This window comes from Barbus barbus, assembly GCF_936440315.1.
Source record: "Barbus barbus genome assembly, chromosome: 6".
NCBI classification, from domain to species: domain Eukaryota; kingdom Metazoa; phylum Chordata; class Actinopteri; order Cypriniformes; family Cyprinidae; genus Barbus; species Barbus barbus.
The window spans coordinates 31,366,336-31,390,900 of record NC_136734.1 but is presented as its reverse complement, the minus strand read 5'-3'; the positions used below and the strand labels follow the sequence as shown (position 1 = coordinate 31,390,900).

Here is a 24,565-nt window from a genome sequence, read left to right as displayed (position 1 = left end):
TGATCTCCGCTTTTTTTTTTCTTTTCTTTTGAGATGCGTATTGTTGGTTATTGTGAATATAACCAACAGCTAGGCCTATTTATAGAAAAACAAATAAATGTATATCATGTAAAGAAATCATACTGTGCATGACTATAGCCAACTTTCTTTTCTGAAAAATTCTCAAATATAACGTTTTTCACGCTTTCCTGCTCTTTGTGTGGTGCCAATACCGTTGCATAACTGAAATCTCTTTAAGATCTCTCTCTTTTTCTTCACTTGTTACAGAGGCTACGAGGACCCCATCGAGGCTGAATTAATTGATGAAAGACACCCCTACATCCATGGCATGTACCCAGCACCTCTTGCCCAACCCGAGAGAGGCAGCTTGGCCAGTCTAGATCGCATGGGCGGCCGTCGCTCTCCCTCGATTGACAGCATCCGCAAAGACCCACGGTGGAGGGACCCCGACCTGCCAGAGGTCATCGCCATGCTAGGTCACCCCATCGATCCAGTCAAATCCAATGCAGCTGCCTACTTGCAGCATCTCTGCTATGAAAATGACAAGATAAAGAAGGATGTCAGGCAGCTGAAGGGGATCCCAGTACTGGTGGGCTTGCTGGACCACCCTAAACCTGAAGTCCATCGCAAGGCCTGCGGAGCTTTGAGAAACATCTCCTACGGCAAGGACCACGATAACAAAGTAGCCATCAAGAGCTGTGATGGGATTCCTGCTCTCATCCGTCTGCTGAGGAAAACCAATGACATGGAAGTTCGGGAACTTATCACAGGTATGAGATGAAATCTATATCCAGCTGCACTATTCCGTACTGAAATTTAGCACTGTATTCATGAAAACAAACTTTGTAAAGTGGGTTCTATGAGAGGTTTCATGGCTCTTTTTTCCTTTTCATGATCTTTTGATACCAAAGATGTACTAAGACGTGACAAAACAAAAAAAAGTTCAAGAATTGTAAGACACTTCAGTACAGTTCAAAGAATATTTAATTTTTCTTTAACTTAGCAATGGCACTTTAAACTGACTGTAAAGACATTTATAGTTTTGTAATATTTATGATCATGTGATACTGAAGACTGGAGTAGGGACTACAGAAAATTCAACTTTGCCTTCGCAGCAATAAATTACATTTTAAAATGTATTTAAATAGAAAACAGTTGTTTTTAATGTAATATTTCACAATATTACTATATTTTATCATTTGGTGTTTTAGCAAGCGACCTACTGCAAAAAAAAAATTGTAAAAACGCCTCAATTTTGAACAGTAGTGTATAAATAGTCAATTTTTGGGAACATGGGTAAAAATTTTAAGAATGCGGAAATTTGAGGGTAACGTTTATAGTGGCTACGGTAACTGGACGAAATTCAATTCCAGATTCATTAGGCTTTCTTCTGTGTGACAGGCTGACCAATAAAAGTCATTTTCAGTCCGATGACAAAAATAGCCTTCCATCTTTCTTACCTTGTCTGTCCTAAATCTTCTGTGATTCATTCATTTGTATTTTTCTCATTTCATCTAATCATGATTGACAAGCACCCTACTAATACAAGCCATAGGCCTCTCTCCATGTTTTGTATGTTTAAATACTAGATGAGTCCGGACTGATATTGACTGAATCCAGGTCAGTCTCTCAGAGGGACTGCTGAACAGGGTCTTGACCTGCTGGGCTTTATGTGTCACCTCCTGGGACCTTAATCCTTCGGCCTGGTCTCCACGACCTGACACACATTTACTAGAATGTGGAGAACGCAAAAGAGGTCCAGATTCTGACCGGACACTCAACACACAGACCAAGACTCATGTTTGCCGCATTCACAAGACATTTTATTACTGGAACAGGGGATTTGTGTCACTGACAGACAATGAGGGATTTACAAAATCTTAAGAAAAAATTAATAAACATTTGTGTATGATATAATTATAAACACTCCCATTTTGGGGTCAGCAAGATTTTTCATGATTATGCTCAGCAGGGCTGCATTTGTATGATTATATTGAGAAATATACCATTTAAAATAATTGTTTTCTATTTTTAAATATTTTACAAATTCAGAAATTACTCAATATCAATGCTGAAAACATTGATATTGTTTTTTCACAGATCATGACAAAACGTTTCTGGTGTGTGAAATACCTGAGTGAATCCTGGAGTGTGAAACAGTGATGTAACCGCTCCGCAGCCTGACTCAATGATTAACTTTACAGAACACTGTTGCTTTCAATCTCAGTTAAAAATAGGTATTTTCTACAGGATGGAGGGAATATAGTGTGTCAGATCCAAACCGAGCCCTGGACAGCCTTATGGTTTATCTGCAAGGCCCCTATAAAAACATTCCCCTTATAATAGTCTTTCAGCAGCCTGAAAAACTGGGAATGTTTTTTTCTACAATTAAAAATAATTGCAGGGTTCACCGTGTGCTCTTGAACACCATGGTTGGTGCTTGTCAGCAGCACTTATTTTCACCTCAACCAAGAAACTTATTGTGTGAATATTGCTTTCTTTTTTTTTTCCTACTTCATCTTAGAATTTTTCATTACCTTTTCCACTTTTCAGCATTATTTTTAATTAAACTGTCTGGTTTAATTTGTTGACCCTGTGTCAAATGTTCTTCACACACTGTGAATATTTAGCAGTTCATATTAATATTTTTAAATTAAGGTGGTCAAGCCTGATACAACTTCAAAGCATCTTAATTTCCTTTTCAGAGCTCTCCAGCTAAAATGTTAAAAGTCTTTTTAACTCATTTATCATTTAATTACAACCAACCAGCTACAGCAGTGTGTTTATACTAGTAGCCATGAACCTCTGCTTCCGTTTCTGCGTTCTGTATCTTTGAATCTGCCTCAACTCTCCATCTTGCCCTCATTCTCTTTTTCTCTTTATTTTCTGTCTGTTTTGCTCTGATCAAGCAAGTTTTTAGAAGAAACAGATTTAAGGTCGTACTTCCAAAATCTGTACTCTGACTCTCCGTGTTTTTGGGCACATTCCAGACATTGCACATTTGGAACTCTCTTTCACTGGCGGCGCAAAAAAAGACAAAGTAACTGGCACTATTTTATCAATTTACATAACATAGAGCCATTTAGAATAATAATTACTAAATGCCAGTGTTTGTTTCTTTTTTTGTTTCTTTTTGGACTATATAAACCATTTTGGTACTGTGTTGAATCTCACAGTCTTAATGATTCCTTGTTCTTGTGTGAATTACAAGATTACAATTAGGTCTCCTCAAATAACCTGTTGATATTTGAAAAAAACTAAATGTAATGACATTAGAAAAAGGACACGAAACATAGCTAACAAAATGACATTTGTTCAGAAATTCCAGAAGTCCAGAGTACGGTGGCATTTCTGAGATGATTACCTCGTTTACCCTTCTTTCCTGTGTCTTTCTCTCTGACTCGGCTGTCCAATCAGTGTATGATGAATGGCAGGGGGCAAGATGGGACTGTAATAGTCCTAAGTGAATGGCCTGTTAGAACAGCATGTCTGCTGCTCCCAGGAAATTGAATTAGCTGGAAGGCTCCAATGACAAGCAGGAAGGAATAAACTCAATCAGACTGCACCTCTTGCAAGGTTCAGCTTCCCTCATGTGGGTTTCATTGGCTCCTTCTGTATTAGATTTGTGGGATATCCAGGAACCTGCAAAAGATGCCAGGGGAACTGAGCAGTTATACGACACTAGAGCTCTCTGAAATAACACTGTAATGTCACGATATAGTGTGTGTTTTGTACAATTAATATTAATATATTAATATTTCATATAAATATTTATACTACTTTAGCTCAACTGGTAATACATCTGACATAAGTAGCTATTACTGATTGGTCTTTATTTGACCAAAAATGCAGTAAAACGGCAATATTGTGAAATATTATGTATTTAACTTTTTAAATATTTTTAATATATTTATATCTTAATTGATTGCTGTTCAGGGTCGCATGATCATTATAAATATTACAAATAATACAAATTTATTTACTGTAACTTGTGAATGGTGTTTTGTGTGTGTGTGTGTGTGTGTATATATATATAATATAATATAATATAATATATACATACACACACACACACACACACACACACACACACGAGTTGTTATCAACAGTTATAATAGTCTTTGACTGCTTCAACCTGCTCCAGTTTTCTGCCTCCTATTAAAGCCAGTGAAGTTAATCAGCATGTGCTATGTATAGACCTCTACATCTCCTCTGACTACAAGCCCATCTGACACAATAACACATGCACGAGTGCATGAGCTGGCCGGTAATGATCCATGCTCTTTAATGTTCCACTTTACCAAATAGACATTCCCACATTCGGCAAGGGCCATGTGTACGGCGTCTGTTATCAGGACTTTAACCAGGGTCTAATGGCCATTCAGCTCCTAAGAGATGATGGCGATGGAGCCTCCTCGCAGATGGAAGTACAAATTTGGTTATTATCCGAGGGTAAATCATTTATTTTGGTAGTTAAAAGAACCTGAGCCCATTTTACACAGAGCTACGATGTGTTTATAGACCCCTTGTCTCTTATTGGAGTTTTTGTGAGCAAAAATGAATCTGGAAGTAATTGCTGAGCGAGAAGAACATGGAGTGATGATGTGTATGAAGGGCAGAAAAAACAATTGAGAGTTGTATAAGGATGTACATTTGTTTGAGTTTGTAGTCAACTATGCTATTTCTGTTTTTAGGGAGAATGACCTGTGGTCCTAGTTTTTACTAACCCAAGAAAAGGCTGTTTATTTATTCACTGTACATTTCCAAGGGTAGCAGTAGCTGTATGGGGCTTGCCAAGCTAATAAAACAAAGGCCAGTCTTAACTGTGTAGGCGTATATATGTCTGCTGGCTTATAGAACAAGTTTCTCTGTTTTATTATCTAGAAAATAAGCTGGCTTGGCCCCTTTACGTTCTATTTACTTGGAGCAATTTTTCTCAAACTTTGCTTTTCCTTTCCTTTTTTCCTGTCCAATCCTTCTTAGTCATGGTCTGCAATGGAGGTTCCTGTCTGAAAACTCAGAATCAATGCTTTTATAATGCGTGGTATGTCAACAGATCTAACAGGGCTGCCACTCTTTGTTTGTAGCTCTTGTGTCATGTTAAGAAGTGTAACAGGCCCTTTTTTCTTTTCCTGTTTCTCTTCTCTCTCTGTCTTATTCCACCTGTTAGGAACACTTTGGAACTTGTCATCCTACGAGCCACTGAAGATGGTGATAATTAACCACGGGCTTCAGACGATGACTAACGAGGTCATTATCCCTCATTCCGGCTGGGAACATGAGCCAAACGAGGACTCAAAGCCACGAGATGCAGAGTGGACCACCGTCTTCAAGAACACATCAGGATGTCTAAGGTACACTGGTCTGATTGACAGCATCCTCCACATCCTTGTCAGCTGACCTATAGTCTAATGACAATGAAACCTCTTAATGGTCTTTCGGTTTTTGCAAGTCTTACTGGGTTTCTGCAAATGCCTTTTACCCATTTATGCTGTTCTAATTGGATTGCTAAAAGGTTAGGGATGAACAAAAGAAGTTCATTTGCTTATATTAAAGGATTAGTTCACTTCCAGAATACACTTCCAGTTGGGGAAGTCGTGGCCTAATGGTTAGAGAATTGGACTCGTAATTGAAAGGTTGCGGGTTTGAGTCCCCGGCCGGCAGGGATTGTAGGTGGGGGGAGTGAATGTCCAGCGCTCTCTCCACCCTCAATACCACGACTGAGGTGCCCTTGAGCAAGGCACCGAACCCCCAACTGCTCCCCGGGCGCCGCAGCATAAATGGCTGCCCACTGCTCCGGGTGTGTGTTCACGGTGTGTGTGTGTGTGTGCATTTGTTCAATACTCACTGCTGTGTGTGTGCACTTGGATGGGTTAAACGCAGAGCACCAATTTCGAGTATGGGTCACCATACTTGACAATACGTCACGACTTTACTTTTTTACTTACTTTACAAATTTCCTGATAATTTACTCACCCTCCTGTCATCCAAGATGTTCATGTCTTTCTTTATTCAGTCGAAAAGAAATTAAGGATTTGAGGTAAACATTTCAGGATTTTTCTCCATATAGTGGACTTCAATGAGACCCAACAGGCTGAACTTCCAAATTGCAGTTTCATTGTCGTTTCAAAGGGCTCTACAGCCGAGGAATAAGGGTCTAGTGAAACGATCGCCCATTTTCAAAAAAAAAAAAAAAAGACCATTTCTATACTTTTTAACCACAAATACTCGACTTGCAGTAGTTCTTCGATTCACATTCGTGACTTCACACATTACATAATCATGTTGAAAAGGTCACGTGCGGTTAGTTCTTCTTCTGTGTACTTCGGTTCAAAAAGGTAGGGTCATCTCATTTTATCCTTCAACTTCAAAATCGTCCAACATCATTGTTTTACCATTTTTTTGTAAAGAGCGTTTGACTTTCTTTGCATGTTCTCTTTGTAAACACTGGTTGACACTTCCACCTACATCACCCGTGACCTTACCAGCATGATTATGTAGCCTAATACGTGAGGTCAAGCTAGCGCAAGACGAGCATTTGTGGTTATACATATATTACATGTATACATATACATATATTTTTTAGAAAATGACTAATCGTTTTACTAGATAAGACCCTTATTCCTCGACTGGGATCGTGTAGAGCCCTTTGGAGCTTCAACCTGTTGGTCCCCGTTGAAGTTCAATATATAGAGAAAAATCCTGGAATGTTCTGGTAGTGAACTAATCCTTTTAGACGGTCTGTCTTTTGCAATGTTATTTTAGTATTCTTTATTGTTTATTTCAGCTTCACTTCAATTAATAAAACTTGAATTTTAATAGCTTACACTTTAGTTAACTGACAACTTTGGTCTCTCTTCTGTGTCTAACTCTTTGTTATACTACCATATATTGCTCAATATGGTTCCTGTGCACTAGGGGTAGAATAGCATTTTTATTGTTTAGGTTTGAGATCATCATTTCTGCCTATGGGGGAAACGGCAGTTAAAATGAGCTTTTGCTATATAGAGAGGCAACCGATAACCGATCTACATGGAAAACAAAAGTAGGAACAGATGATTTTGTATAGATTGAACTTATTTGTCTTCTGACAAAAACATCTTCACATTATAATTAAAGGCAAAAATCAATAGCCTCTGTCTGTTCTATATTTAACCATTTTCTGTATTATGTTCCGAGCCTCTCTGCAGACACTGATCCTCTCCTCTGGGGGTCATTCTAGCAGCTAAGCTTTTGATTAAGATATCTTGTCACTAAAGGGCTTTATATCTCCATGGTTACCATGCATCCTGCCACAATAAATGGAGTCCGTTTTTTTCCCCTTGCACCCACTCCTGAGAAAATTGTTGTGTAAGAGTGGTCCAGGGTGATTCTGTTCTTTGCCTGTTCTTTGGCGGTCTTTCTTTTTTTATTAGTGTGATCTTTGCCTGTCTCAGCAATTATAAATGGATATCTTGTCCATGTATACTAATAAATATGTTTTAAATCTCTAGCATAAACTTTTATGCCTTGACCATCACTGACCTGTCAAAACAATAACCCATGATCCTCGGTTTAACTAATGTGTTATAGTGCCATGATGGTGCCTACAGTGATCCTTCCTTTTCAGGATTCACATATTGTTGTTGCACTCTTGACACTGTGGCATTAAACCAGTTTATTCTTGCCTTGTTTGGCTGTGACTATCCTTGTTTGACCTTCCTAGACTTCTGTGGCTGTTGTGGATAAGCCTTAGCACACAGGTCTGATTGTCTAAATCAGCTAGCTAGCAGCAGAAGCAGGTCAGTTTAGTTCAGTTTCGTGACCTCAAGTGCTCTCTTTAATCCTTTATCTTGTGATTGCATGAGTAGATACTTCGAACACAGTGTTGTGTGTTGGTTGTGTCATAAATTTGCAATTATGATACATTTGGTGTATCATGATACGTTATAATACACTGTTGATTAGATCAGTGGTCTTTCAGAAGCAGGATTTGGATTCTACAAGAATTCACCTCAGAAACTGTATATGGTATTGCATTTAATTCCTGCCTCTTCACTTTTTGAGCTGTGTCCTGTGTTGTGTGTGCGCTCAGCGCTGAAGCACCGGAGGGACGGGGCTGTGTTTCCACCCTCTGTTTCCTCTTTAGCAGCCAGGCCTCTAATCTCCAGCTGCTGCTGCTGGTTGTGCTGCAACCCGCTGGGCCAAGTCCAGCTTCTGCTTGCTCCTGTTTGTGTGACAGAAGGTTGGCCTACTGGATCTCTGATATCTGCAAAATAAAGAAGCATGGGCACCATTGCATTGCATCTATTACTGATTGAGTTTATGCTGACTTCAAAAAAAGCTGATCAGAAATACAGTAAAAGTATTATTGTGAAATGTTAAAAAATTAGTTTCTGTTTTAAAGTTACTTATTCTTGTGATGCAAAGCTAAATTTTCACCAGTCATTATTGTTATTACTGCAAAGATTTGTGCTGCTGGGAACCGTGAGACATTAATTGGGATTGTTTGATGAAAGCATTTTTTTTTTGCAATCAATTAATCAGTAATGTGTTTGTTGTTGTTTTTTTCATGCATCACAAAGCAAGCCAATTCCAGTACTGGTTGTCCTCTTTCTCTTCATTGTAAAGAGGAACATTGTGGACTGTGAACATTTCCTAAAACAATTTCCCTTTTCTTACTTTCTCTGCACACTTTTACATTTCTCAACCTCCTTATCTCTCTTTAGCTCTTTCTCCTTTGCCAAGGCTCTTACTGGCTATTTCCCTGTGACAGGTCAATCAATGTGATCAGGTTAACCAGTGCCACAGTGGGTCTAAAGCATGTATCAGGGAGAGGTGGCAGTACAGCCATCATGGCATCATGTGCAGCATGCGCTGCCACCTTTCAACAGGTCATCACAGACATGCGGTTGTGCACAACGCCACTCCATCCTCATCCTGTCTTTTTAGCCTCAGCTCAGCCTGTATCCATGGAAACTGTATCCAGTGACATCTGTTGCCTAGTAAGCTGCTCGGAGGCAGAGTTTTGTTTCCTGTCTGTCTTCGACAGAGGGAAAGCACCCTTTATTTATTTCTTTGCTCATTGGGACAAATGTGCACATTTGTAATTCCTGATTAAGTAGTGCATCCATGTCCTGTTTGTATTTGAAATTTTTGAAGGTTTTAAAAGGCTTAAAGGAATGTTTTACCCAATAATGAAAAATTGCTGTAAAGTTACTCATCCTCAGGCCATCCAAAATAAAGATTTGGACTCTCATTCTGACGGCAGCCGTTCACTGTGAGCAAGTGATGTAATGCTAAATGTTTCCAAATCTGTTCTGATGAAGAAATGAACTCATCTACTGTACATCTTGGATGGCCTGAGGGTGTGGTAATTTTAAACCAAGTAAAGTTTTATTTTGGATGAACTAGAGCAGAGCTTAGCGACAGATTCAATTTATCTCAAAAATTCCAATATTTCAAGGATATAATCTCTTGTGTGTCAAATAATCATACATTCCTGTTATCGTTACATACAAAAATATTTTATAATTTTTAATTAAGATAATTTTTTTTAAAAAGACCTGCACGTTCATTTATAATAAGGGATTTGCCCGGCATCTGTGTAATTAAAGCTTGAAGTGCCACCAAATAATATATTACAATTATTTGTCTATTAAATTTTGCTACAATTATTATATCTTGGATTCTCAAACTGGTTGCAGGCATTGCATTCCATATTGTGCTGACTGTCCTTCAGGCATTAGGGAGGAAAAAGACAGGTAGCAGTAAAAATGCAATCCATCTCTCTTAAATCTGGACTGCCGCCACAACAGATGTACAGCTGGAAAATGTTACATTCCATATGGGTGTTATACTGAAAATGGGTTTAAATTTCTTCTGCTAGAAAGGGACCCATTCGTTTGGCAGGGTGCTAGTTTAATTTATGTTTTCTGCAGTTGTCGTTTGATAGTGATGACTCGGGAGTGAAACCTTTTTATGGATGGGACTTTAACTCGGCAATCTAGTTATAAAAAACTACAGCTTGAACAGCTGGTAGGAAAGAGATTTCAGGGTAAAGGATGAAGAACCCAGATGGCTCCTGGTGCCTTTTCGGGCTGTGGACACATCTGACATTCTTTAGTTTTTTCATCTGTGATGCTAACCATGTAACATTATAATTTAATCTGTCGTCCATTCATTTTTTTTAAATTGGTTATTTTAACAGGTCTTAGATCAGAATGAGGCTTGAATGTGAGTTTAATTGGATTGGGTTACCAGATATTGTTTATCATACACTTTCCAACCAAAATCTGTGAATTACCACAATAAAGTAATAACATTTCTTGTAAGAAAAAAAGCTTTTATCAGGCTCATTCTAGTGAATCCATTCATACAAACAGTACATTGACTATTTAAAAAGAAAGTGATTTTAAAAAAGTGATTTTTGTTTAAATTTATATATTATAAATTGCAATAATAATAATTACATGAATTGTGTATTATTATTATAATAATATAATATCTATTTTTGCATATTTCAAAGATATTGGTACAGTTTCTTAACTTCTTAATGCCAGTAGCTGGTATCTTGTATCTAACTACTTCTGCAAGAGCAGTTTGGCTAAAGTTTAACTACTTCAATTATGATTAGTTTGTAGCTTGGCAAATTACAGTTTCAAAGTAGCTTCATCAACAAAAATGTTTAATGTGTCAGCTTATGATGTATAATTAGTTCAAATTACTTGTGCTTGCTCATGCTTTTGCTGTTTGCCATAGGAATGTGAGCTCAGACGGTGCAGAGGCGCGCAGACGGTTGAGGGAGTGTGAGGGGCTGGTAGATGCCTTGCTGCATGCGCTGCAGTCGGCTGTGGGAAAGAAGGACATGGACAACAAAGTGAGTGTCTTCGGCCGAGAGAGCAGCTGGAGCCTGTATCTATCATTGTTTTCTGGGTTTCATTTACATTTGGTAGGTCACACACACAAAAAAAACAGACTTCAGAGAGCACTGCCATAAATATGGAAGGAATAAAGGGGTGTTAGCTTGTCAACAAAACAAACCCAGGCAATTGATCAGGACCGTAATGTAGAGCGGAGGGGTCTTGTCATTTTAAAGGTTTCTTTTTTATTTTTATTTTTTTTGCAATAATGACTGCCTGGCTGTACATTATCCCACATATTATATATTGTGTATATATATGTACTTATGATATAAATATTTGAACTGACAAAAAATATTGATTTGCATGTAAATTGTTGTATTATGAGACATAAAACCAGTGCAGCTATGTAAGTACCACTTGGCTGGCACAATTATTATTGTATAAAAATATTTAATTCTTTCTGTTTTTCTCTCATGCTGTCTCTTAGTCTGTGGAGAATTGTGTTTGCATCATGAGGAACCTGTCTTACCACGTGCATAAGGAGGTTCCAGGGGCTGAGAAGTTCCAGGACCCCGCAGCTCTTCAGGGCCCTGGCTCTGCTGGCACTCAGAGGAAGAAGAAAGATGATGCAGGCTGCTTCGGAGGAAAGAAAGCCAAAGGTCATTATTGAATTCTTCTTCATTTCATCTATGTGCTTTATACTTCTTAAACAGTACTGAGCACATTTATATCACTGAGCCTTGATCATCAACAGCCTGATGTTCACAGAGAGCAGTATGATCCTAGCATTTACACAACATCACAAGTAGCAGTGCTGGCAGATACTGTTTTAGGAAGCAAAATGAAGCTTGAGACTCTATATATGTGGCCTGTGGCTCATGATTCATAACTGAAGTGTGTGTCTGGAGTATCAATGTTGAATCTATATTCATTTTTAAATGGATGTGGGTGTAGGTTCACTGTCTGTGTTGTTATATGTATGAGTTGAATCAGTTCTTTGAAACTGTGCTTTTTAACTGCTGAGTGTTGTTCAGGTACTCATTCTTTACATAAGAGAGCTGATTCAAGGTTTTTAATCATTTTCTTGGACTAGTTATTTTTGTTCTCTCTTATATGAACTGATGTGAAAGCTCTTGATAACTTCAGTTAGTGAATTGAGTCTTGAACAGACCTTTACGTGAACTTAGTAAACAAGGCAAAGGAGCAGAATGTGGGTAAACAGCAAATATGACGGCACTGATGTCATGCTGTGCCTCATGGACCTTTTTTAATGAGGTTTGTTTATCTGTCAGCAGCCCTGGAGATGTACTTTGAAGATGCAAGTGACCTATATTTACACCAGAAAATGCCCCTAACAAGCATTAAGGGATGCTTTCCCAGCAAGCTATTTGGACACTTACCTGATTTAAAAGGCATAATTTAGTTTTGCACATGAAACTCTTGACACTCTCGCTATAAACACACAAAAGTTTAGGTTGCCGTGTTGGTTTTCCACAAACTAAAGCAGAAAATGTGTCATTTCTGCACCGCTGTTATTTTAGACATGATTGGAAATTGGGTTATGCTGTATTTATTCTTAATTATTAGAATATGTTAATTAATGTCATTTAAATTACACTACCATTCAAAAGGGTGGGGTCAAAAGGAAGATATTCTTCATTTAAAAAAAAAAAAAATCCTATTTAGTAAGGAGACAGTAATTTGATCAAAATCAGTAAATCGCGGTTTCCACAAAAATATTAAGCAACACAACTGTTTCCAGCATTGAAAATAATAAGAAATGTTTCTTGAGCAGCAATACAGAATATTAGAAAGAATTCTGAAGGATCATGTGACACTGATGACTGGAGTAATGTCTTTCACAAATTCAGCTTTGCATCACAAGAATAAATTACATTTTCATATATATTAAAATAGAAAAGAATTGTTTTCATTTGCTCTAAATCAATTTTACTTTGCTGAGCATAAGATAGCTTTTTCACAAACATTTCTTAACCCCAAACTTTGAATGGTAGTGTACATATCATATTGTATTACTGAAGCCAATTGTTTAAGTCATATTAAATATTTCCCTTTCTTTGTGTTTCCACTTAGCAGTAGCTATGTTCGGCACTCAAAGGGGTCATAGACTTTCAAATATCTGTGCTATTAAACCAAATGTGTTGTTTTTCAAGTGGCTAGACGAATAGCATGCCTTTGATAGTTTAGATCACTAAGTAAATTGCTCAGCCCGATTCTCTTCTACCATCACAGTAGATGGCCTTAAAACTGACCGTAGAAGAATGATTATGTTAATGTCCAGTATAGCAGCCCTGCAGCCACGCTGAGAAAACAGTATTACATTATGAATTGTGCTGACAGCATTGCAGAACACGATGATGCATGAAGTCTGTGAATATACTAAGATTCTTGTCACCATTTAGTGAATTTGTTGAAAAAGCTGCGCAAACTCTTTTGTCCTCTTTCTGGAATCTTCACTTGCGGGAACTAATGGAGCTGACTCTCTCCTCTACTTTGTACTTGCTTCATTTTATTAAACTCTGTCTCCTTTCACTTTTAAGTGGTTCGCAAATAAGTTCTGTCTCGTTTAATACACACACTCTCTGAATGTCCTTTCTTCTTCCCTGCCTGCTTTTTTCCCCTCATTGGTCTTGCTGCTGTTCCTGCGTTGGCTAACTCTAGAGGAATGGTTTAATCAAGGTGAGTGTCTCTTCCTGCTTTTCCTCTGTCTGTCTGTTTCTCTCAGCACACACTTATAAAATGCCTCCCTCTATCTTCATCAGAATAAATGTTTCATCGCTGCCCCTCTTTCAGTCTTTCGCCTTCCATTCTTAAACGACTGGCCAGTGTTCCTCTCCTCAAGGAAATGTCAAACCTGTGCCAATTTAGCTGGTTCAAAGCCCCTTTCAGCTGGCATAGATGTTTGTGTGTCTGCTGTTATCTGTTAATGAGGCCTGGCTTTTGCTTTCTGTCCTTTTGCCCATTGCTGTAAAGGATAGTTGTCTGAAAAATGTCATCATTTACTCACTCTCATGTTGATCCAAATGATTTTTTTTTCTTTTTGAAAACACAAAAAGGAGATGTCAGGCAGAATCTTCACATTGTCCTTTTTCATAACAAAAGTGATTGTTGACCCAGGGCTAAAAATGACAAAACGTAACATAGTACAATCCATAAAAAGTGTTCACTTTGTTCACAGTCTTCTGAAAACATGCAATAGCTTTGTTTGCAAAAAATAAAATAAAAATCCTAATCTTATTTGGATTTTTGTCTTGTTTATTAGTTATAATCTTTAAATAAGATCAATTTACATCAGAAGCATCACTGCATAAGATATTAAGACTTCATTAATTCACTGGCAAATTTTGAAAAAAAGATTTTTTACTTTTAAACTAGTTCTGCCAGTATCTTGCCAATATCTGAAACAGGGTTCCCTCTCAAGTAAACTCATCCTGTTTTAAAGATTTTTACAGAACAAGTAAAATTCTTACTTTAGATTATTTAATTTTCATTCTAAATCTTCCTCTCCACTGCAGAGGTTAGCATGTTCACATGTGGTACATCATGATTGGGTTACACTATGCCATTTTTAGCAATTTACCAAATTTGAATATGTGCATATGTAATTTGCACAAATAAGAAAAATGGCTTTGGTGTTTGTCTGAAGTGATATTATGGCTTCAGAATACTTGAAATACAGCATGTGAGTCATATGGACTATTTCTAAGATGCTTTTTGTTGTTTTTGGAGCATGTCAAATATGTTTGGAACAATATGAATGTGAGTAAATAATGGCAGAATGTTCATTTGTAGATGACATGTTCATCATATGTGGGATAGTGGTCTTCATTACTTCATTCTGTTATAGAGAGTTTTCCTCCATGACAAAGGCTCTGCATTTTTAATGGGGGTTCCCACTCTTGGGAGCTGGTGTCAAGAGTTTGTCTCTGCATATCTGTGTAGTAGCTAGATTTATGTGTGGCACGTCTGTGACTGTGTGTATGTCTGAGACTTGGGTCTACTTGACATTTTCATACATTGGGTCTACTTGACATTTTCAGTAAATTCCGTCTTTCATAGAATGACACTTACAACTGCTCTTTCTGGCTCATTCCCTCACGCTCTCTCTCACTCTGTCTTCCCCTTCTTGACTTAGGGAGGAAAAACGGAGAGCATGACAAAAACTATGACACATTGGACCTACCCAAGCGCACAGAACCCACTAAAGGTATGTCTTCTTTTGACACCGCAGAATTATTACATCTTTAAGCTGTCACTCTTTTGAAAAAAGGACAGGAAAAGACCCTACTCTTTGGTCGCTCTCAAAAAGAAAAAATCTAGTTATGAAAGGCAGGTGCATTGCTTTTAGGAAGTGAAATCCATTAAGAAGCAGTCTAAAAATATCACATACTGTATGGCCAACACACTGTTAGACTACTGAGGGTTGTAGTGCACAGATTTATGGGAAGTAAAGCTTTGTTCCAAAACCTAGTGAGCTTCCTACTGAGGGTGTGTGCTAAGGCAGTACTGACAAATTTACTGTAAAGACGATCCCAGATTGCATTGTTACAAGCTCAGTGATAAAATAAAGATGGTGACGAGATGGACGAAATGCACTACCATTTAAAATTGACAGTAAAGACATTTATAATGTTACAAAAGATTTTTGTCATATAAATGCTTGTTCTTTTCAACTTTCTACTCGTTAAATAATCCCAAAAAAACTGCATCACAATTTTTACTAAAATATTAAGCAGTGCAACGGTTTTCAACATTAACAAGAAACGTTCCTTGAGCATAAAATCAACATATATATATATATATATATATATATATATATATATATATGTATGTATATGTATATATGTGTGTATATATATATATATATATATATATATATGTGTGTATGTATATATGTGTATGTATATGTATATATATATATGTGTATGTATATATATATATATGTGTATGTATATGTATATATATATATATATGTGTATGTATATATATATATGTATATGTATATGTATATATATATGTATATATGTGTATATATATGTATATATATATATGTGTATATATATGTATATATATATATGTGTATATATATGTATATATGTGTATATATATGTTTTGTGAAGGATCATATCACACTAAGGACTGGAGTAAAATTCAGCTTTGCCATCACAAATTTTTTTTAAATATGCTAAAATAAAGAAAACTGTTATTTTAAACTGTAACGTTATTAGCACCTTCAGTGCTAACATGTCATAAAGTAAATAAAAATATATTTCAAGAAAACATTTGTACTATTTTTATTATTATTATTTTTTTTACTATTGCACTAGAGTTGCTGCTGATTCCAGACAAGTCATTTATAAGGTTCCATGATTGTTAGGGTGTTGCCTTAGTAGGCAGTAGGCAGCAAGCTCACTAGGTTTTGGAGCAGAGTTTCTGTTTGCACAGAGTGCACTGAGCATCAGCATACGGAGATCCTCTGGGAATCCCAGGTATCAGGTTACAGTACTCTTCTGCCTAGGCCTTTTATCATTATGACAAACACAGCCGTGATCCTCAGCAGCAGAGTGCTAAATAGACTGTGTTTTAGTGCGATTGATATCCCTGACCAAGTTTATAACAATAGAATGAAGCTATATAAAATAGAAAAAATATCAAATACATGTAGCGTTGGTAAGCATCTTTCAAAAACATTAAAACATCTTACCAACATCAAACCTTTGAACAATAGTATACGTTTCTGCAGTATTTAGGTTTAAAACCCTTTAGTACATCTTGACTCTACTGGTGTTGCAAGAGTTCTCTGTGGACACAGAGTGTTTGTGAGAATGTTGATGCATCCGTGTGAGAATGTGCTGCTGACTATCGCACAACTCAACAAAGCCATGTTTGTTTTTGTGTGTGTGTCTACTGGTGTGTATTTTCGCTTTGCTCACACAGCTTTGAGACCAGTTGACCTTCCAGATGCAAACAACAGCCACATATTACTTAAAAGTTTCAAAAGGCCTTGTTCTCGCAGAATGTTCTTGAGTTAATAATGGATGCTGGTCAGGAGCTTCGAGCAGCAGTTTCATAAAGTTCTAATGGCAGCTGTTCAAAGTCAATAGCATTTCATGTCTCTCTTTAATTGGCCTCTTTCTCATTAACATGCAGAATGGGGATTATATTGAAATGATTTTTTTTTTTTTTTTCAAGGCTCAGTGATAAAAAGTGTATTTATTTATTTTTCTGTCTTGTGGTACATGTTATATTTACAGGATGTTCCGAGGCAACACATAAAAAAAAGACTCCTGATCCACTTAACATTTTAGTTTTTGGGGTGTTAACTATCACAAATAAAACATTTTTTTTAAATGATAAAAGACACATTAAAAGCCTTTTTTTAAACAGGAAGATGATGTTTGTAATGCCAATTTACTCTGACTGTATTTCTAACCCATTATATTGTATAAAAAATGGTTCTGATGGATACATAAGGGTATTTATATATAGGCCTCTGAAAGCACTGGGCATGGTTTTAGACATAAGACATAAACCTGCACTTATTGGAACAGGAAAATAACCTCTCCTGACTCTTTGCTAGAGTGTTATGAATACAAAAGGATTCACATTTGTGCAAGAGAGCAGATGAATAGTAAGTCTGGTCTGATTTCAGATGGGATTGGCACCTGGGGATTAATATGCAATAAAAAAGAGCAGGGTAGCAGAGGTTAGTCTGCATTGGGACTGCTTCTATCCTGATTCTTCAAGTGATACAGTATATCCATTCATCAACGTGTGCTTGAGAGGCCACTGTGACAGTGTTGAGGGATTTTGGTCGCTTAGCTGAACCTGAGGCACATAGCCATTGTTTATTCACCAAGCATCTAGATTATTGAGGGTGCCTGTGATGCCTTAAAAGCAGCTCACTAGGTTTCGGAGCAGAGGTAATGAGTGCATGTTCTTTGGTGTTAACTGAAATGGCATTTGCTGTGCTAGAGGTCACAGAATGTGCAGTTCATGTAGAGAAGCTATTAGTGCGCCTATTGTGTTTCTTAGCCCTCCTTCCAAACAATGCAGTGAAGCCATTGTTGTGTTTCATAAAAACGTCCAGAGAGAGATGAAAACACTATGAATTAATTACATGTCATTTTTCCCCCCTCTCTGGCTTATTCCTTTTTTAGCCCTCTGATTCCTGTAACATAATGACATCAGGTGGAGGAAGTGATGATGAATTATGTTTACTTCGTTCTGCTGTGGTTCCTCCTGTCCCTGAGCAGCACACTTTACACAGGCTCTAACCTGTGAAACCTTTCAAATGAAAACCTAAGCTCTATTCCAAAGCCTACTGAGCTGAATTGTTGTCTACCGTTTACAATGGTAGATATAAAGATAATATCCTAACTGAAAAGAAACATTTTAAGTGACCAAATAGGAAGGAGCTTGCACGAAGTGCACAGGTGACGTGACTCACAACTGATTGCAATAGAATTTGAGGTTAGCATGTTTTTAAGATAATGACTCTATGCTATAATTAGCATAAATGGTGCACACAAAAAATGAGGAAAACAGTTGATGTGAATGAAAGCATATTTATGATTTTTCTCAGCTTTGCCATCTTGGAGGGATTTCGTTTTTTAAAAGACAATTTATCTAAATTGAGCTCTCAGAAGGCAGCATAATCATGTTCAAAAACATTGTTTAAATGAACATTTTCTGCCTGCTTCCCATAAGACTACAGGCGTGATAAACTCCCAATGCACTTTTTTCAATGCTTTTAGCACCTGAAATGTTAGTGATTAGTGCAGGAGACAGGTTTTTGTGCTGAACTTGAAATGGCACAACTCTTTAATGAATTTGCTTAGTTCCAACTCAGCAGTTTCTAATAAATTCATGCTTTTGTGTATTTGCCTGTTGATTAGACTGTGGTAATACCTTTCGAAGCTCCCAGTTCTAGGAGTTTTAATTATAGAGATTAATCTTTTTTTCTTTGTAGAATTGTCAGCACAAAAATACAAGCACTTGTTTGTACATTAGACAAGTTTTCCCAAGCAGCAGGTACAGATAATATGCTTTCTTAATCTTCTCCTGTGTGCGTCTTTCATTGCATTGCTCCATATCTAATTTAATTTGCCCCTGTTGACAGTTCACTCTGTGTGGAGATGTACATGTCCTCCAAACAGAGCTGAGCGGTACAGACGGCTCACTTATGAACAGCATCTTCCCATCGTGCCTGGTGGCTGTGTTGTTGAACCCTCCGTTGAATTTAGAGAGCTTCTTAACAACAGGAACAACATTCTTAATTGGGATGTTTTATAGCAATCTACACTTGAGAAATCCATTTGTGTTATCCATTCGAGTCCTCTATTAGGAAACTGTCTCTGCTGGGATTAGGTATTCTGCTCTAAAACCGAAGCTGCCATATTTTTCACTGATGTTTTGTTAATGAAATCGAGCTCTCTACCGACATCCCTGTTTATCAGAGCTGTACATTTCACATTTATGCTGACATGCCTCATCTGGCTCTCGTTCTGTCAACGATGTCTTTCTCCCACATGCTGGGAGACACCTCTGTGACTTTGAAATAAACATTTTTCCTGACTTTGCACTGAAAAAAAGCATTTTTTAAATGAGTATTTCAATCTTGTTTTCCAGTAAAAATGTCTAAACATCCTTTATTGATTTATATTTTTTCTTTACAAATTACTTGGCAAATTGTTTAAGATAATAACATTTGTTTTCAGAGAATGTATAATATAGAATATAGAAACAGAATGTAGTCCTTTATTTATATTTTTATATTTTTATTTGTTAATTTTTTACCCCATTTGCAAGTTTTTTTTTCTTGTTTTAAGCATAATTTTACATTTGTTTTAATGCATAACAAAATCTTTATGTGGTTTTGCTTCTCAACCATATTTGCCTTTATTTATATTTATATAGTTGGACTTATGGGCTTCTGTTCAAAAACAACAAGGGCGCTTGTCGGCTTCTGCAGTAAAACGTGAACTCGCGATGCCTTGAATGTGGACAATATGTGTTTAGGGTTCAGAACGCGCTATATGTGGAGAATAATGCACGGCAATCAGCCCTTTTTTTAAAGTGGTGTTTATTGGTTTTGCAAATTAACTCTTCATATGTATGTGATTATATATACATATACATACACACAGCGGGTAAATAAGTATTGAACACGTCACCATTTTTCTCATTAAATATATTTCTAAAGGTGCTGTTGACATGAAATTTTCACCAGATGTTGGTAACAACCCAAAAAATCCATGCTTACAAAGAAAACAATACAAATAAGTTCTGTGTAATAAAATGGAATGAACCAGTGAAAAAGTTTTGAACACACTTACTGAAATTGATTTAATACTTCGTACAAAAGCCTTTGTTGGTAATGCCAGCTTCAAGACGCCTCCTGTATGGAGAAACTAGTCGCATTGCTCAGGTGTGATTTTGACCCATTCTTCCACACAAAACAGTCTTTAAACCTTGAAGGTTCCATTTCTTCTATGAACTCTGATCTTTAGTTCTTTCCTTAAATTTTCTATTGGATTCAAGTCAGGTGATTGGCTGGCCATTCTAGCAGCTTTACTTTCTTTCTCTGAAACCAATTGAGAGTTTGAAATGTCCACCCTCATTTCATCCTCATCATCCTGGTAGATGGCAGCAGATTTTTATCAAGAATGTCTCGGTACATTTTTCCATTCATCCTTTCTTCAACATTAATTTTTTCTACATTCAGTGCTACACCATGATGTTTTGGGGTGATGTGCAGTGCCATTTGACCTCCAAAGTACAATTTTTGGTGTCATCTGACCAGACTATATTCTGCTAGAATTTCATAGGCATGTCTAAATGTTGTGCAGCAAACTTTAAACGAGCTTCAACATGCTTTTTCTTTAGCAATAGAACCTTGCGTGGTGAGCGTGCATACAGGCCACGGCAGTTGGGTGTAATACTTTTTGTTTTCTTTGAAACAATTATACATGCTAATTCCAGGTTTTTCTAAAGCTCTCCACAAGTAATCCTTGTGCTCTTGGACAACTCTTCTGATAATTCTTTTTACTCCTCTGTCAGAAATCTTACGAGGAGCACCTGGTCGTGGCCGGTTTATGGTGAAATTATGTTCTTTCCACTTCTGGATTATGACCCCAACAGTACTCACTGGAACATTCACAAGTATAGAAATTCTTCTGTAACCAATGCCATCAGTATATTTTGCAACAATAACTTTGCCAAGGTCTTGAGAAAGCTCTTTGCTTTTACCCATCATGAAATGTTTCTTGTGTGACACGTTGGTCATGAGACACATTTTTATAGGCCATCAGTTGGAACTGAATCAACTAATATTAATTTCCACTGACAAGGGGCAGGATTGCTTTCTAATTACTGATAGATTTCATAGATACATATATATACATCAAAGATAACACAAGTAAACACAACATGCAGTTTTTAAATGAAGGTTTTTTTATGATTCATTTAAAAACTGCATGTTGTGTTTACTTGTGTTATCTTTGATTGATATTTAAATTAGTTTGATGATCTGAAACATTAAAGTGTGACAAACATGCAAAAAAAAATAAAAAAATCAGGAAGGGGGCCAACACACTTTCACACCACTGTGTGTGTGTGTGTATATATATATATATATATATATATATATATATATATATATATATATATATATATATATATATATATATATATATATATATATATATATATATATATATATATATATATATATATATATACTGGACTAAATCAAAATACTCTGAAAATAGTTTTTGATGTTTAAATATCAAATTTGAAAACTTCACTTGATGGAAAAATATGAAAAAAACACAGAATGAGTGACTCATCATGCAGGAACAATCCCATCCCACCTGGTGTCGAGCTTCCAGCCTCTTGCAGCATCTTTATTCGCCCACATGGAATTTAGCACCCAGATAATATCTCAAACGGCACAGTGTTAGAAATTACATTCTCTTGATAGTGGACTGTAAGTAAAAACTAAATTGCCAGAAGATGACTGCAGCTGTTCATCATCATAGCCTGGTTGGAGACACACTGGAATGGCTTACTTTTGTGCTCATCAGGTGGACCTGATATAGTTTAACAGCTACCCAGCTCTTCTCAAAGATAAAATATACACATAGAATGTTCCTGGCAGCTCGTCTTTCTTGTTCTGAGTTTGGGGTGCTGATAAAATCAGAATTTTCTGGGTGTGCCAAACATGGAGGTGCCAGTCTGTGAAAGAAAACTGGCGGTGCCATCCTGTCGCTTGCCGGTCATTATCCCACCCGCTGCTGACAATATTGGTTCTATTGTACCATAGCTCATGATCAACAAAAGGACCAGCAGCTTTTATGTGGCATGGTGCTGAGAAGCAGTGCAAGCCTGGAGAGAGTATAGAGTCATGTGAAGGATGAAGATCAGGATTTTCTTGAAGTCTTTCTTAGATGGTCTGTGTATTTGAATATGAAATTTGTGTATATACAAGTTTGCATCATATTTATTACAATTATGAGAAGGGAAGCATACACAAAAGGTAATATTTGGAAGGGACCTATGACCCTTTTTGGTATACTTTATTGTCCTAGTGATGACCAGGTATCATCATACCATACCTAGGCCTTTAGAACACCAGGGTTTTGGCCAAAACCTGAAAAATAATTTGTAAACCAGGCAGTATAGAGAGTGACCAAGTCGCATCCAACTCTAAATGTTTGGGTAATTTTTGAAGGCAGCATAATTCATCTTTCACTGCCTGTGACATCCCACTTTGTGCGGATCAGTGGTTGGTAGAAAGATTAAAAATATTCAGTCTGATGGAACGGTTGGAAATAAAAATGTGAATTCATAAATGTAATTTTGTCAACTTATAATTTGGACAGTTATGAAAAATAGGAACAGTTTCTACCAAGAAATTAGCACTGTATTCATGAAATATGTTATTGGGATTATCTCAAACTCACTTTAATTTGTTCTAGATCCTTATTCATGTCATTACATAGTCTTTGAAGTCAGTTTCCTTACTATAAATATATCTGTTAAGTCATTGACCAAAGGTTTTGAGCACAGCCCTGGTGAATGCACACTATATCATTCAGACATTTAGGATCAGTAATGTTTCATGTATTTTAAAGACATATCTTATGCTTACCAAGGCTGCATTTACTTGATCAAAATTACAGTGAATATTATATTGGTAACACTTTACAATAAGGTGTCATTCCTTAACATTACTTAGTGTATTAATTAACATGAATGAACACTACATTTATTACACTCTTTATTAATCTTTGTTCATGTTAGTTAATAAAAATAGTCATTCATTGTTAGTTCATGTTAGTTCACAGTGCATTAACTAAGGTTAATAAATGCTGTATAGAGGTATTGTTCATGCTTAGTTCACGTGAACTAATGTTGTTAACTAATGTCAACTAATGAAGCTTATTGTAAAGTGTTACCTTTATATTTTTAAAAATAGAAAATGGCAAAACTGAATTTTCAGCAGCCATTAATCTTCAGTATCACATGATCCTTCAGTGATCAGTCTGATAGGCTGAATTGATTGCTGCTGAATTTTTTTCTCTCACAGGACTCTCTCTCAATTTAATCCTTGCTGAATAAAATTACTTAAAAAAAAAAAAAAAAAAAAGTAATACAGGAAATAGCGGTCTTCGCTAAGGAGAGAAGAAAAATAACTTGGCTGAATTCAGAACAGCATAGCATACTGCTCATGTGAATCTGATCAAGCTATTTCAGCAGCGTAACATTTTCACGCCCCACTTTTGGGCCACTGGACTGGGATCAGTGATGGGTATGCAGAGTCCGTTATCGTTTGAATGAGGGCGGATCCTCTGTCACAGCTCTCCGATTTAGGACTTGGGCAGTGATCTAATCCCAGATCAGTCTAAAATGCTAGTTTCCATAAGGGTCTTTTGAAAGAGCTTGCAAGTAGCACTTGATGCCGGAAGGCCATGGAAGATGTAATAGATCAGGGGTGCCCAATGGATGTAATAGATCAGGGGTGCCCAACCCTGTTCCTGGTGATCGACTGTCCTGCAACTCTAATCAAACACACCTGAAGCAACTAATTAAGGTCTTTAGGATCGCGTGAAAATGAAAGGCAGGTGTGTTTGATTAGAGTTGGAGCTAAACTTTGCAGGACAGTCGACCGCCAGGAACTGGGTTGGGCACCCCTGCGATAGATGATATGCATCATTGCTCATATGTTATTGTTTGTTAGGCAGCGTCTAATGGGTATGTGATTGGTGCAGGTACAACGCATGTGAAAATGAGCCAGCCGAAGCAGCCATTGTCCACTATAAAACCTCATCAGTAAATCATTTGTTTGGACTTGATTTTCAATGTCTATTACTAAAACCTATTAATAATAGTTCTGTTTATTACTTTTGCTGTTCTATTATTGTACTGGCTGAGTAGACGAGGGCTTGTTCATAATATTACCCAACATCTGTGCGTGATGCAGCAAACCATTCTTCACTGGCCTAATGGCTTAGGCAATAATTACAGGGCTGAATTAAACTACCGGGAGGGAATAGAGTGAGATTTACCCTCCCATCGGGGCCTTTGTGTGCTGCTTTTCAGCCAGAAGAGGATGTTTCTGTTTCACAGAGAGATGCTTTAGTCACACACACGCACACATACTTGAATGCAATTAGGCACAGATTACTAGGCAAGCC

At 37.0% G+C, this 24,565-nt stretch overlaps 1 protein-coding gene across 34 annotated transcripts in view; it reads left to right on the top strand.

Annotated features, from left to right (window-relative positions):
* LOC306870898 (splicing regulator ARVCF-like) overlaps positions 1-24,565 on the top strand; it is a 201,784-nt gene that overhangs the window by 154,520 nt on the left and 22,699 nt on the right. For 18 of the 34 annotated variants that reach the window (XM_079418457.1, XM_079418454.1, XM_079418456.1 and 15 more), the window contains 5 exons: positions 268-770; positions 5,171-5,354; positions 10,741-10,858; positions 11,332-11,503; positions 15,001-15,072. In XM_079418457.1, the coding sequence (XP_079274583.1) occupies positions 268-770; positions 5,171-5,354; positions 10,741-10,858; positions 11,332-11,503; positions 15,001-15,072 (1,049 nt within the window). Of the gene's footprint in view, positions 1-267; positions 771-5,170; positions 5,355-10,740; positions 10,859-11,331; positions 11,504-13,526; positions 13,545-15,000; positions 15,073-24,565 lie in introns of all 34 variants that reach the window. The other 16 variants (XM_079418461.1, XM_079418453.1, XM_079418459.1 and 13 more) reach the window with 1 other exon arrangement.